Source organism: Portunus trituberculatus, chromosome 48 (genome assembly GCF_017591435.1).
Source record: "Portunus trituberculatus isolate SZX2019 chromosome 48, ASM1759143v1, whole genome shotgun sequence".
Taxonomy (NCBI): domain Eukaryota; kingdom Metazoa; phylum Arthropoda; class Malacostraca; order Decapoda; family Portunidae; genus Portunus; species Portunus trituberculatus.
In genome coordinates this window covers 14143330-14159380 of record NC_059302.1, presented here as the reverse complement: position 1 = coordinate 14159380, position 16051 = coordinate 14143330, and the positions used below count along the sequence as shown (strand labels likewise).

At 42.5% G+C, this 16051-nt stretch overlaps 1 protein-coding gene across 12 annotated transcripts in view; it reads left to right on the top strand.

Moving 5' to 3' along the window:
* The window catches only part of LOC123498625 (protein FAM13C-like), a 246482-nt gene that overhangs the window by 57215 nt on the left and 173216 nt on the right, over positions 1-16051 (top strand). For 8 of the 12 annotated variants that reach the window (XM_045245915.1, XM_045245919.1, XM_045245916.1 and 5 more), the window contains exons 3-6: positions 3670-3917; positions 4883-5171; positions 6479-6595; positions 9883-9990. In XM_045245915.1, the coding sequence (XP_045101850.1) occupies positions 3855-3917; positions 4883-5171; positions 6479-6595; positions 9883-9990 (577 nt within the window). In that variant the 5' untranslated portion in view covers positions 3670-3854. Of the gene's footprint in view, positions 1-738; positions 896-3669; positions 3918-4882; positions 5172-6478; positions 6596-9882; positions 9991-16051 lie in introns of all 12 variants that reach the window. The other 4 variants (XM_045245912.1, XM_045245910.1, XM_045245921.1 and 1 more) reach the window with 1 other exon arrangement.

The following is a 16051-nucleotide window of genomic DNA, read 5'->3' as shown; positions in this document are numbered from 1 at the left end:
TGGTACTGGTAATGGCGGTGCTGGTAGTAGTAGCGGTGGTGGTGGTATCATATAGTTTTTTTTGTAAAATGGGGATGGTGATGTAGAAAGAATAGTGATGGTAGGAGTTAGTGTGGTAGAATTGATAGTGGTGGTGGTGGTGGTGTGGAAGTGGTGTCAGATGGCAGTGCTCTCAGGGTGGTGGTGGTGATGGTGGTGGTGGTGGTGAAGTGTTATTTTTATGTCTGAGGCCTGGGAACTTGCTTCAAGGTGGTGATGGTGGTGGTGGTGGTGGTAGTGTTGTGTGTGAGAGAGAGAGAGAGAGAGAGAGAGAGAGAGAGAGAGAGAGAGAGAGAGAGAGAGAGAGAGAGCCTACCATAACAATAACAAAAGCTGCTGTAACAATAACAAAAGCTCCTCCTCCTCCTCCTCCTCCTCCTCCTCCTCCTCCTCCTCCTCCTCCTCCTCCTCCTCCTCCTCCATCATCATCATCATCATCATCATCATCATCATCACCACCACCACCACCACCACCACCACCACCACCACCACCACCACTACTACTACTACTACTACTACTACTACTACTACTACTACTATCATTATTATTGCTGCTTCTGGAGAAAATATCTGCTCCAACTATTTGAAACCACTAAATACAAAACCATTACTCTTTTGGGCCGTTCAAATATTCCTTGTGTCTTTCTTTACCACTCGCTGCATGATATTGTTGATACACCTTCTGCTTCTCACGTGCAGTTCCTCACTACCTCTGAGGAGTTCAACCACCCTAGCGACACTCGATTGCCACATCCCACGCGTCCAGACCAAACAAGCGGGGCCGTCTGCCTGCTGAACGGAACGTGACTGGTGCCTCATTCTTCTCTAACTCCCGCACCGTACTGTACTTAGGCTTGTAAGAAGACGATTTTTATTTAGTCCTTCCCCCTTTGTTATGATGTTCTTGTTCAGTGGAGCGAACGAATGTCATGCATAGACGATCGACAAATGTGCATGGTGTGAATAGAGTGGGTCAGTGGTTTAGACAGGTTTATATGCAGAAAACTTATGAAGACGTGTCGTTTGATTGATTAAGTGACTGATTAACTTCTTAGTTATTTTAGCGTTATAATTGCGAGTTCATATGGCGCTGTGTATAAATAAGATATTGGAGAACAAACTGATGCATGTGCCACTTTCTTGATTTGTTTTCACTAACTAATTAACCAACTGACTTGACTGACTGACTGACTGACTGACTGACTGACTGACTGACTGACTGACTGACTGACTGACTGACTGATATAACAAACAAATATTGACATAACTAACATACTGACTGAATATCGTACATTCACAACTTACTGCCTAACATAAATGTGAGTAGGATTTATATAACAGATAAGATTAAGATATGATACAAATTAACATAAAAACTTATGTACATTAGAAATTGAAATCCATCTCAAAATAGCGTAAAGCAAAATAGTTATTGTAGCTCTGTTAGATGACCAAACCTCCAATAAGACGATTTGGAAGTTACAATATTATTCGGGTCGTGTACATCTCATATAGGATTAATTGTTTATAGCGAGTGACAACTTCAAAAACTCTGCAGTGTGAAAAGGAAAATGAGGAACAAGATTACATGATGATTAACAGTTAGGATGCGAATGTTTTATAAGATTGGGGATTATAGAACAGTATTGAAGAACAGTTTAGGTTAGCTAATCACATTAAAAATTTCGGCAAGGGAAAAAGAAAAAAACTGAAGTTGATTACATGTTCATTAGCAATTAATACAAAACAGTTTAATAAAAGAGTGGTGATTATAGAGTAGTGTTGAAGATCATAGCTGATGTTATTACGAGTAAATATAGCGAGTCACTCCTTCGAAAACTCTACAAGAGGAAAAAAAAAAAACGAAGACAAGCTTAGATACTAACGTGTTGATAGGAAGTTAGGACAGCGGCGTTTCAAGAGAGTGGTGATTACAGAGCAGTAATGAAGATCTATAATGTGCCCTTCATCCTCGGAAGGGCCATGAAGTCTGCTGCTCGTAGTTGTTCTTTTGAGTTTATTGTTCATGGTGACCGTGAATGTACAGTCATCAATAAAAATTATAGTAAATAAGAAAAACATAACATAATGCTGACATAATACGTGTTATGTATATTATATCACTGTTTGAAGGCTTAATTCATAGAGGTGAGATAATAACATAAGCTAATGGATATGATAATGGAAGTCACGAGGATTAGTGAAAATTATCCCACAGCCTGCCAGGGATGATTTAACTCCGTATAAGGCTTGGAAATGATGATGGTGAGAGTGTGGGTCTTGCGGAGATGATTAATTATAGTTACATGTTCGACTGTCTCGTTGACTAAATACTACTGCTGCTATTAATAATGATTACTACTGCTACTGTTACTACTACTGCTACTGTTACTACTACTGCTACTGTTACTACTACTGCTACTGTTACTACTACTGCTACTGTTACTACTGCCACTGTTACTACTGCCACTGCTACTGTTACTACTGCTACTGTTACTACTGCTGCTACTGTTACTACTGCTGCTGTTACTACTGCTACTGTTACTACTACTGCTGCTGTTGCTACTGCTGCTGTTACTACTGCTGCTGCTGTTACTACTACTGCTGCTGTTGCTGCTACTGCTGCTGCTACTGCTGCTGCTGCTGTTACTACTGCTGCTACTGCTACTGCTACTGCTACTGCTGCCACTGTTACTACTGCTGCTGCTGTTACTACTACTGCCACTGCTACTGCCACTGCTGCTGCTGTTACTACTGCTGCTGCTGTTACTACTGCTGCTGCTGTTACTACTGCTGCTGCTGTTACTACTACTGCTACTGTTACTATTACTACTGCTGTTACTGCTACTGCTGCTGTTACTACTGCTGCTGTTACTGCTGCTGCTGCTGCTGCTACTACTACTGCCACTGCTACTGCTACTACTACCACCACCACTACTGCTACCACTACTACCACTACTACTACTACTACTGCTACTACTACTACTACTACTACTACTACTACTACTACGGCCACTGCTACTGCTGCTACTGCTACTACTACTACTACTACTACTACTACTACTACTACTACTACTACTACTACTACTACTACTACTACTACTACTCTTTAGCTGATGGGTCTAGACTCTAGATGATATAACGAGAGTCCTCATCCCGGTATTGATTGTGGTTCTGTGCTGCGCAGGAACATAGCAATACTTAGTTTTCTTACCCACAACACACAGCATCTGTGAAGGGAGTTCATTACATTGGTGTTGCATCGTTAATAATGGATAACAAAAAGGCAGCCAGGATCATTATATATAGATTGTCTCTCTTCAGCCTCTATGTTGAATGAGATTGTGGCTGTACATCATGTTCGTTTGTGTGGTGGACGTGGCGCTCCTTCTCACCAGTCCTTCCTAGTCCAGGCGCGTCTCTGCTGCCATGCCTCCCGCGCCTCTGGGAGTAGAGACACAGGTGGAGAGCAGATATTCTGCGAGGAGAAATATGAGTCTTGTTATTGATTTCAGACCTTTTGGTTTGGACGTGGGCTTGGGTGCATTCATGAGTGTGGATGTGGGTGGGTGGGTGGCCTGCAAGTGTGTGCCTACAGATGTGTGGTGCTGATTTACTTTTCTTCTACAGAGGCGTGCCACAGAGGGCCGCTCCTCGTTGGTGAAGATCAGGGGAGGCGTCCCGTTGTAATCACGGAGCCTCCTACTCGCCACCTATCCGCCCGCGGCGCGCCCCTTGGCCCCCAGGGCACACCTCAGGCCCCCTTCGGACCTCTGGTTGCCCGCACGCCCGCGAGGCACTAGGGACCCCGAGCCATGCGCCGCCCTTCATTCTGCTGCGACCAGCATGGCGGGGATCACACCAAGTGCCAGCCGCAGGTGTGTGTGTGTGTGTGTGTGTGTGTGTGTGCGTGCGCGCGCGTGCGTGCGTGTGTGCGTGCGTGTGTGTGTGTGTGTGTGTGTGTGTGTGTGTGTGTGTGTGTGTGTGTGTGTGTGTGTGTGTGTGTGTGTGTGTGTTTACCTAGTTGTATTTACCTAGTTGTAGTTTTACAGGGCCTGGGCTTTATGCTCGTGTGGTCCCGTCTCCATATCTACACTTATCCAATTTTTCCTTAAAACTATGTACACTCTTTGCTGACACCACTTCCTCACTCAAACTGTTCCAAGTCTCAACACATCTTTTCGGGAAACTATATTTTTTAACATCTGTCAGACATCTTCCCTTCCTCAGTTTCTTACTATGCGATCTTGTGCTTCTAATGTCATATTCTTCTCTCAGGATTAGTTTCTCATCCATTCTGTTAATCAATTTATAAACTTGTATCAGATCCCCTCTCTCTCTTCTCTGTTCCAGGGTTGGTAGATCCATTAATTGCTTTTAGTCTCTCCTCATATGTCATCCCTTTAAATTCTGGAACCATTCTTGTAGCCATTTTTTGTAGTCTCTCCAATTTCTTTATGTGTTTCTTTTTATGGAGGGTCCACACCACTCCTGCATATTCCAATCTGGGTCTTTTAGTACTTATCAATTTCTTCATCATTTCTTTGTCCAGTGTGTGTGTGTGTGTGTGTGTGTGTGTGTGTGTGTGTGTGTGTGTGTGTGTGTATATTGCTCATATATATATATATATATATATATATATATATATATATATATATATATATATATATATATATATATATATATATATATATATATATATATATATATATATATATATATATATATATATATATATATATATATATATATATGCATGTTATTTCTTAGGAGTAGTGTAGTTTTTCAGTGGTGTAGGCATTAGAAGAGCATCATAAAGATTGTGTCTGGCCGTGTGTTGCAGGACGGCGGGGAGAGCACCCTGGCCCGGGTCCGCAGGTTTCTGGCGCTGTCCATGGGGGGACGCTCCGCCCCCCGATGCAAGCACCAGAACGCCCTGCCGCCGGACCCTATCCACTCTCCGGCCCTCGCCGTCCACTCCCTCCTCGCCGACATGAAGAGTGCCGGCGTCGGAGTGCAGGGCGTGCTCGGTCGCCCCCTGGAGGAGGTGATGGCTGAGCACGGTGAAGACTCGAGCGGCCATGGCGTCCCGACCCTAGTGCACCTGCTGTGCTGCTTTCTGCTGACCCATGGTGCGTATTTGTACTCCACTATCCACCCTCCACCCTCCGTCCACCACCCACCACCTACCACTCTGTGCACTTCACCCCGCACCTTGCATGATGCAGGGGTAACCTTTGTTTATTTGGATATTGACTTCCTCCCGGTCACGTTTCTGATCTATAATTCTCTCTCTCTCTCTCTCTCTCTCTCTCTCTCTCTCTCTCTCTCTCTCTCTCTCTCTCTCTCTCTCTCTCTCTCTCTCTCTCTCTCTCTCTCTCTCTCTCTCTCTCTCTCTCTCTCTCTCTCTCTCTCTCTCTCTCTCTCTCTCTCTCTCTCTCTCTCTCTCTCTCTCTCTCTCTCTCTCTTGTCGGCCTGATGAGATATTTCTTCTTGTGCACTCTTGTAGTTTTGGTTACACGAGCTTTGGTGCACATTGCTTGTACTTCTTCGTGTATATCAACAGTATTTCTTGTACACACAGGCAACGACTCTTTCTTGTGTGGTGAAAATATCTCCTTGGTGAAGATATAAGCCGAGCACAGAGTTGGCTTCCTCCAGTACTTAGTTGGCACACCCGCCTTACCTTGTCCTTTGAGAATGTATAAATTATTGCCTCACGTTTTAGGTTGTTGTTGTTGTTTTTGTTACTGTTGTTGTTGCTGTTGTTATTATTGTTGATGTTTTCAGATGGAGTAAAGGTTAGCGAATAGTGTTTAGTCGAAGGAACATAAAACACTTATTGGTGTAGGTTGTTTTTTACTCGGCCTATGCTATTAGTTCCTGCCAGAAGTCAGTCAGGAAGAAAGCATCTGATATTATAACCTTGAGGATGCTGAGTCAGCGTGACACACAAACAGAGAGGTGGCGGAGCGCTAACAAACATCTGCCTTGTATTGTTTTAGTGAGTCTCCTTTCATTCATATCTGTATCAAAAGAAGTAGTGAGCTAAGGGTGAAAGCTGTTTAGAAATGACTTATAGTATCTCAGACAATGAGTGTAAATCTTGATACTGTGTAGCGTGTAGGTGTGCAGTGCTGGGTTGCCGCCGCCAACATGGAAGGCGTGTGTGGCAGCCGTGTGTGGGTGGTGGTTCTTATCCTATACCTTTGTGTTGCGAGTCAGAGTGTGCAGGAAGGAAATTGTGAGTCACTCTTTTGATCATAATTGTCCAGTTCCAGAGACAGTTTTAGAGAGAGAGAGAGAGAGAGAGAGAGAGAGAGAGAGAGAGAGAGAGAGAGAGAGAAAAGACAAGTGTATGCGTGTTAGTGCAGGACTGTGGGTGCGTGTGCACCAGCGCGAGTGGTGCTATAGTAAGGTTTTTGGTGTGGCGTCGCAGGGGTTGACTACGACTCCCTGGTGAGTGAGGACTGGTGCGCCGAGGAGGTGAGGACTCGCCTGCTGCTGGAGCGAGGAGCCGCAGGTGTAGAGCCCGACACTCAGCAGGTGCCCCCAGGTGAGACGCCCCTCTGCCCCTTCCCTTCTTGCCTCCTTGTCTGCCTGCCTCCCTCTCCTTCCCTGCGTAGTTTCAGCAAATCGTGATATGCCAAAGGGTCTCTTGGTGTCTGCTGTGCCCATTAAAGTAATCTATTTGTGTGAATTTCTTCCTCTACCTATTGTCTGGCTCCTTAAGTACTGTTGTAGTCCTCGTGTGTGTGTGTGTGTGTGTGTGTGTGTGTGTGTGTGTGTGTGTGTGTGCGCGCGCGCGCGTGTGCGTGCGTGTGTACGTGTGCGTATGCGCGCGCGCGCTCTTGGCAAGGTTCACCTGTTTTATTTCGTTTTATCCTTGTCGCTTGCATTTAATTTTTTGTGTACTTGCTTTGCTTAATTTTTTTTTTCTAACTTCCTCTGTTCTTTGAAATTTGAACTTGAAAAACAACATGCCTCACCTGAATTGAATTATCCGTCGCCCGCGCCACTTGCATCACCCAACACCCGCTTTGCCTCTGTGCCCTGCCCCTCGTTTCATCACCACCGTGTGTCCGATTGCCCTCGCTTCATCCACCAACCATTCCGCTACACGCTTTCTGAATCAATCCTCTAGTCACAGTATGTCACCCGTCACATTTCTGAGCTGCATGCGTCACCGTGACTGGGCCTCCTCAAAAGCCTCTCCCAGGGTGTGTGCGTCATGGAGGTCATCTGATCCCAGAGTGACGCATTACAAATTCTCAATCTGTCAGTCTCGATTGGTGTTTTTTTTTTTTTTTTCCCGCCCATCATTTGTTAGGACGTGCAGTAAGCGTGGCTGTGTCCTGGGCTGTGATGCCAGTGAGTGTGGTGTTTCTTTTACTTTCAATGCTAAGCTTACGTATTATTTTATTTATTTTTTTCCCATAAGCACCTACAACATTTATAGTGATTTTTGCACTACAGTTTCCCATACAGTTTTCTAGCCTCGTAAAGACGTTCTATTCCTCTTTGTGTCGTTGTGAATCATTTTCACGGGGAATGTTAACAAAATCGGCCATAGCAGTGGAAGGGTTGTAGCGAGTACAGAGTAGAGCATGCACACACAGCCTCCACAGCGGCCAGTCTCCTGCTGCTGCGAGAATTGGTGGATGTCTTCTCTATTAGTGATGTAATTATCATAGAGAATGACTTGAATTGAAATCACTGACAGGTAGAATAATTGGCCCACAGAAGAACATCCATTATGTATACCAGTCATATATAACAATTCACTTAAAAAAAATCTTGTCTATGATTCTTGTTTAATTTTTTCATTATAAATGAATGACAAATTGGTTCTCATTATACATAAAAAAATTTGATAAATAAATGAATAAACGTCGTGATCTAACGTAAACAGCTGTTATAAGTTAACTTATAGAGACTGATTATTATTGACTCCAGAGCACACCTAACCACAGTACCTTAACTACCTTCCCTGTGTAGATGGGGCTTCATTAATGCATCACTAACCTTATCTTACCTTTCCTGTACACTCCAGTACCATCACGCACAAATGATCATGTACACGCTGAAAAAGAAAAGAGGAAAAACAGCGCTCCTTAACACCACCACCACCGCCACCACCACTACTACTCTTTACTCTGAACTCCAATGACATTTTATTTGAGTATTCCCGAACAGTTTTACTGACCACCCTCGCCCTCCACCCCAAAAAAAAAAAAAAAAAAATAAATAAATAAATAAATAAAAAGAAAATAGATACAAAAATGGTTACATGCTTTGGAGAAAAAAAATCGCCCACTTTTCATTGCCGTGAGTGATGCTCTTCAGAATTAGGTTACCATTTTATTGAGCGGAGACGATGCCATAGAAGGAGTTAAAGGGTTAAGTAACACTCCGTGTGCACTGATGGACTCTCATTACCGCATCACTCATCCTCTTGCTAATTTTGGCTCGCCTTCTAACTCTACCATCAGCGTCTACTTTTACCTATACTCACGTGTGCCAGCCGGACCACTGTACCACACTACCAAACTACCACTGCCTCTTAGGACCATACAAACTTACGCTGCACCTTGATTACTTTCAGAAGGCTCTAGTTCAAGATTCACCTGTTTTTTTAAGAGTGTCTTGATGTTTCTAGTTACAGGTTTACGAAATTTCTACATTATGAATAGATTAGATAGATTTATTCACCACAAATTCATCATTACTGGAACAAAACAGATAAACTCCTAACACAGATTTAGAGAAATTAAGTTGTATAGTAAAAAGATACGCTCTAGAGAACCCGACGAATGGCCTTTGTTGTCTTTGAATATAGTTGTAAGAAAGCTAAGGGTTTCAGAATACATACATCGACATTTATTCAGAAACGATTTGCTCTCAAATTTATTTTCAGTGGCCACATAGATGACTAGCCGGGTTCTTAAGTGAGTGTTTTTTCCTGTAAATAATATATAAATTTTACCAATCTGCCACTGGAACAATTAAACCACACTTAAAAACCCATGGCACTTTAAGTCTTAAAAGTAGTGGAAGTGCGGCGCATATGTCTTTCAGAATCGTCATAATCATTCCTGCTATTCTGTTCTCACGTGCCGCGCTGCAGAACAACACGCAACACGCTTTGTATCGAGGCGTAGAAGCTGCAGGATTGTACACGCCGAGAAGCTTCACGTATTGATCTTCCTTAACGGGGTTCCGGGAAGTCTGCACAACATGGGGGCTGAGGGGAAGGGGCGAGATAGTGGATGAGGGCAAGCGGGGAGATACTGGTTCTAAGAAGGAATGACTAAATGTGCTTCTGATGACACCGCTTCTGCCTGCATTCCTTCCGTCACACCCGCCTGATAGGAGTGAGGGAGGAGGAGGAGGGGTGTTGTAGCATGGTGAATCATGAGTGCTGTGGGGAGTTGGCAGTGCTGGAAGGTTGGAAGGCTGCAGCGAGGCTATATTGGATGAAATTTGGCGAAGTTTAAAGCAGCAGGTGGGATGGATCAGAAAGTTATGGTAAAGTTACAGTGCAGTTTTGTAGTTATGGCGCTATTTGTGTGTGTGTGTGTGTGTGTGTGTGTGTGTGTGTGTGTGTGTGTGTGTGTGTGTGTGTGTGTGTGTTGTATATGTACGAGTATACAGGATCTGGCTTGCACTTGTATGGTTCTTTCTCCTTATCCATATTTATCCTCTCTCTCTCTCTCTCTCTCTCTCTCTCTCTCTCTCTCTCTCTCTCTCTCTCTCTCTCTCTCTCTCTCTCTCTCTCTCTCTCTCTCTCTCTCTCATGGAAAAGGAGTGCCACATAGTAAGAGCTTCCCTCACTCCCCTTAGGTTCGGACTCAGCAGTAGCCACGGGACTGCTGCGCCTTTTCTTGGACGAGCTGCCTCACCCACTTCTGCCCAGCGACGTGGCTCCCCTTCTCCTGCAGTTGGCCGATGGTGAGTTAGCTACACCCTTCTCTGATCCCCTCCAGCCCGCCCCCAACACATGTTCCGTCACTCATCTTCCTTTGCAACACACTCATTCCGTAATACCTCACGCCCCTCATTCCCCCGTACTGTTATTGTCAGTTATATACGAGTCATCATAATGTTCTCTTATCTCTGTGGTCACGGCCATTGCGGGTCCACGTGTTGTGGTGTGTGTGTGTGTGTGTGTGTGTGTGTGTGTGTGTGTGTGTGTGTGTGTGTGTGTGTGTGCGCGCGCGCTTGTAGCGAGGGGGATGAATAATATGTCTATTTTTAACTGTGGACATCCTGCACTGTGTGTGTGTGTGTGTGTGTGTGTGTGTCTAAGAAAGATAGCTTGGTACATTTTCTATCTGAGGAAATGTCTCTCCATAGAACACACACACACACACACACACACATCAAAGAGAGAGAGAGAGACGCTGCTAAATATACCATGCTCTCAAGTCTGTGTAATGTCACTCTATAGAAAGTTGACCGCGCCTCAGGGAATCCCATGCCCACCTTGCAGAAAGGGTCAGTTTTACCTGCCATCCTTATAACGGTCCGAGTGGCAGCGGTATGAGACTCCATGCTGGGGTTGCGGTGCCGCCCTGCACCCTCACTTTGCCTGCCTGACCTTTGCGCCGCTAATCACACGACACTGCATAATTCCGTCAACCATGGCCGTTTTTAACGACAAATATATGACTGTTAGCTTTAGTAGATGTATTTTTCAGTGCCGTTTCACGAAATCTTGGTGTAAATGAGCGTTCTAAAGTTTTATTAAGCATTTTGCGTAATTTAATCAGCTCTAGTTTGTTATACTGACAAAAAAGTATAATTAGGAGCTTTATCGGGTTTATCTGTAAGTGGTATGTTACGAAATAGTGATATATATATATATATATATATATATATATATATATATATATATATATATATATATATATATATATATATATATATCCAGTTTCCTTTCCGATCGTTCTATTGCTGCTGTAGTAGACGGTCACTGTTCTTCCCTAAAACTATCAACAGTGGTGTTCCACAGGGTTCTGTCCTATCACCCACTCTCTTTCTATTATTCATCAATGATCTCCTAAATCTGACTCAATGCCCTATCCACTCCTATGCTGATGATACCACCTGCATTATTCAACAGCGTTCAACAGACGCCCAACCCAACAACAATTAAATGACTCAAGGCGAGATGCTATAGGACGCCTAACTTCTGATCTTTCACTTGTTTCTGATTGGGGCAGAGAAAACCTGGTTTTGTTCAATGCCTCAAAAACTCAATTTCTACAACTATCTACTCGACATAACCTTCCAGACAACTATCCTCTCTTCTTCAATAACACTCAACTTCCCTCTCCTCTACATTAAACACACTCGGTCTATCCTTCACTAAAAATCTAAACTGGAAATTTCACATCTCTACTCTTGCTAAATCAGCTTCCAAGAAGTTAGGTGTCCTGTGGCGTCTTCGTCCATTTTCTCTCCCTCCCAGCTGCTTGCTCTGTACAAGGGCCTTATCCGCCCGTGTATGGAGTATGGCTCTCATGTCTGGGGGATCCACACACAGCTTTACTAAACAAGGTGGAATCTAAAGCTTTTCGTCTTATCAACTCTTCTCCTCTAACTGACTGTCTTGATTCTTTAAGTCACCGCCGCAATGTTGCATCTTTATCTGTCTTCTACCGCTGTTTTCATGCTGTCTGCTCTTCTGAACTTGCTAACTGCATGCCTTCCCCTCCTGCGGCCTCGCTGCACAAGACTCTCTACTTCTTCTCATCCCTATTCTGTCCATCTTCCTAATGCAAGAGTTAACCAGTATCTTCACTCCTTCATTCCCTACACTGGTAAACTCTGGAACTCTCTACCTGTGTCTGTATTTCCACCTGCCTATGACTTAAACTCTTTCAAAAGAGGAGTGTCAAGACACCTCTTACGTTAACTGGACCCTCCTTTTAGATTTTTTTTTTTTTTCCTCTTAACAGGGCCTGGCAACCAGCGGGATTTTTTTTTCCAACACTTTGTTTTCCCTTGGCCAGTGCCCTTGTAATGTAAAAAAAAAAAAAAAAAAAAATATATATATATATATATATATATATATATATATATATATATATATATATATATATATATATATATACGTTGTTAACTTTTGTTAAGCACTTTACATAATTAAATCAGCTCTAGTTAATTATACTGACTAAAATATAACCACAACTCTAAAAGGTCTCTGATGTCTTACGAAACCATTATCTAAACATGCATCTTAAAGTTGTATTAAGCACTTTACATAATCTCATCAGCTTTAGATAATTATATTGACAAAAATAAACGACAGGAACAAGGTACATTAATGTGTTTGTAGGACACTGTCTCCTTTCATTGCCATCGGTCTCCCTCCATGTTGTACCCTAAGTGTGTATTCTGAAATTCTAAGAAACGCTACATAGTTTCATTAGCTGTATGTAATTTAACTGACAAAAATTCATCTACAAGAACTGATATATTTCCCTGTCAGCGGTGTCATGCGAAATATTACTCTAAACTTCCACTCAACCTTCATTAAATTTAAGACACCGTAGCAGTCAAAAGGATAAGGGAACCATTTACATGCCTCAGGACATCTGGAATATACATAACTACATGAAATGATAGTATGTACGGTCGTGGTGAAATGGCGAGCTCGACTGCTGTGTTCGACTGTAAACACTTGACGATGACTTGAAAGGCACTGGTAGTCAGGTATTAAAGTTACGCCACGCTAGAGCTATGCTACCGTAAAGAATGAGTTACCGTGAGAAGAATAATACTGGTGATACGACTTAAAGTTTTCTCTGTTTATAAAATTGTATTAGCGTAACAAGCATCGCACAGTAATCTCTAGGGCAGGATTACAACTCTGTGTGTGTGTGTGTGTGTGTGTGTGTGTGTGTGTGTGTGTGTGTAATTCACCTCGGTCGTCTGCTGATCATCCAGCCAGTCTTCCCCATTACGGAGCGAGCTCAGAGCTCATAGACCGATCTTCGGGTAGGACTGAGACCACAACACACTCCACACACCGGGAAAGCGAGGCCACAACCCCTCGAGTTACATCCCGTACCTAGTTACTGCTAGGTGAACAGGGGCCACACATTAAGAGGCTTGCCCATTTGCCTCGCCGCTTACCGGGACTCGAACCCGGCCCTCTCGATTGTGAGTCGAGCGTGCTAACCACTACACTACGCGGTGTGTCATCTCTATGTCATGTGTGTGTGTATTTATTTACCTAGTTGTATTTACCTAGTTGTAGTTTTACAGGGCCTGGGCTTTATGCTCGTGTGGCCCCGTCTCCATATCTACACTTATCCAATTTTTCTTTAAAACTATGTACACTCTTTGCTGACACCACTTCCTCACTCAAACTGTTCCAAGTCTCAACACATCTTTGCGGGAAACTAAATTTTTTAACATCTCTCAGACATCTTCCCTTCCTCAGTTTCTTACTATGCGATCTTGTGCTTCTAATGTCATATTCTTCTCTCAGGATCAGTTTCTCATTATCCACTTCATCCATTCCGTTAATCAATTTATAAACTTGTATCAGATCCCTCTCTCTTCTCTGCTCCAAGGTTGGTAGATCCATAGCCTTTAGTCTCTCCTCATATGTCATCCCTTTAAATTCTGGAACCATTCTTGTAGCCATTTTTGTAGTCTCTCCAATTTTCTTATGTGTTTCTTTTATGGGGAGTCCACACAACTCCTGCATATTCCAATCTAGGTCTTATTTTAGTACTTATCAATTTCTTCATCATTTCTTTGTCCATATAGTGAAATGCTAATCCAATATTCCTTAGCAAATTATGTCTCTCTGAAAATTCTATCAATATGGCTTACCGGTTGATTGTTTTCTTCCATTGTCACTCCCAAGTCCTTTTCCTTTTTTACTTTTTCTAGTTCTACTCCATCTCCCATCTTATAGATTCCCACTGGTCGTCTTTCACTTTTTCCCATTTCCATGACATGGCTTTTGTCCACATTGAATTCCATCTCCCATTTTTTGCTCCATTTCCAGATCTTGTTTAAGTCTTCCTGTAGTATTTCACAATCCTCTTTTTGTTTAATGACTCTGCACAGTTTCGCATCGTCCGCAAACAGATTTATGTAGCTGTTCACTCCTCTGGCATGTCATTTATATATACGAGAAAAGTATTGGTGCCAATACTGACCCCTGTGGCACTCCGCTGTCTACTGTTCTCCACTTGGACTTCATATCTTTAACTATCGTCCTTATTTCTCTCCCCCTTAAGTAATTCTTCATCCATCTCAATGTGCTTCCTTTTAAGCCACCCTTCTCTCTAACTTCCATAGTAATCTTTCATGTGGCACTTTATCAAACGCCTTTTTAAATCTAAATAAATACAGTCAATCCATCCTCTCTCTCTTGTACTTTATCAACTATTCTAGAGTAGAAACTCAATAAATTTGTTACACATGACCGACCTTTTCTAAAACCAAATTGGCTATTTGATAATATTTTGTTGTCTTCAAGAAACTCGATCCATTGCTTCTTTATTACTTTTCACACATCTTGCATATTACACTAGTTAGTGATACCGGTCTGTAATTTAAAGGTTCTTCCTTCCTTCCGCTCTTATATATGGGAACCACCTCAGCTCTTTTCCACTCCACTGGCACTGTTCCATTTTCTATTGAGCATTTTATGATGTTGTATATTGGACTTGCTAGTTCTTCCTACATTCTTTCAGTATTCTGCCTGAGACTTCATCCGGTCCCATTGCCTTTTCCTCATCCAATTCCGTCATCAACTTTTTATTTCAAGCTTGGTTACTTTAATCTCTTTCATATAGACAGTCTCTCTATTACCCTGTGGTCTTTCAAATTTGGATTCCTTAGTAAAGACCTCATGAAATTTACTATTTAACAGTTCTGCCATACTTTTGGGTCTTCCACCATTCCGTTCTCTCCTTTTAACCTTTCTATTGTTTCTTTTGTCTTATTTTTCCATTTATGAATCTGTAGAACAATTTTGGTTGTTCCTTACATTTTTCGACAATGTCCTTTTCATAGTTCCTTTCTTCTACCTTTCTCACCTTAGCATCATTCATTTCTTGCTGTTTTGAAGTTTTCCTTATTTTCTGGATTTCTGTTTCTTCTCCACCTTTTCCATGCTCCATATCGTTTCTCCTTTGCCCTAGCACACCTTGCATTAAACCAATCTTTATTTCCTTCTTCTTTAGGTCTATATTTTGGGACATATTCCCTGTGTGTGTGTGTGTGTGTGTGTGTGTGTGTGTGTGTGTGTGTGTGTGTGTGTGTGTGTGTGCATAGGATCACATCTGAACGAAGCAAGATGAAAAATAATAAAGAAAAAACACCAGGAACTAGAAAGTTGTGGGAAGATACTGACTTGTACTTGTTTGGTTAGGTAATATGGAAAAAAAAAAGTTTAGGAACTTGTTTGGAATAAAAAAAGGAAATGAACTAACAGTGCAAGAAGTTTATGAGTAAAAGAGTGAACTTTCCTTAAGAATCTTGTGAATCAGCCAGTGAAGTGAAGTTTGGTAAGCTAAGATGAAGTGAGGTAAAGTTAGATGAGATGAGATGAGGCGAGGTAGGGAGAGGAAAGGGAAGTAACATGAGGTGAAATAGCGCGAGATTTTGTGAGGTAAAGTGAGATGAGAGGAGATAGGGGAAGGAGAGATGAAATGAAGTGAAGTGAAGTGAGATGAGGTGAGGTGAGGTTAGCGTTAAGTAACATGACATCAGGTTAGGAGAGTGAAGTGAAGTTAACTGATATATGGTGAAGGAAGGTGATTTGAGATGAAGGAAAAAGAAATTAATTTAGGTAAAGGGGAGATGATTTGAGATGACATGACGAGGAAAGAGAAGGGAGATTTGACATGAGAGAAAGGAAGATGACTTGAGATGAGGAGATGACCTTGAGATGAGGGGAATGGAGGTAATTTGAAATGAGGTAAGGAAAATGGTATGAGATGAGGTGAGATAAAAAGGTGGTGACATGAGGTGAGATGAG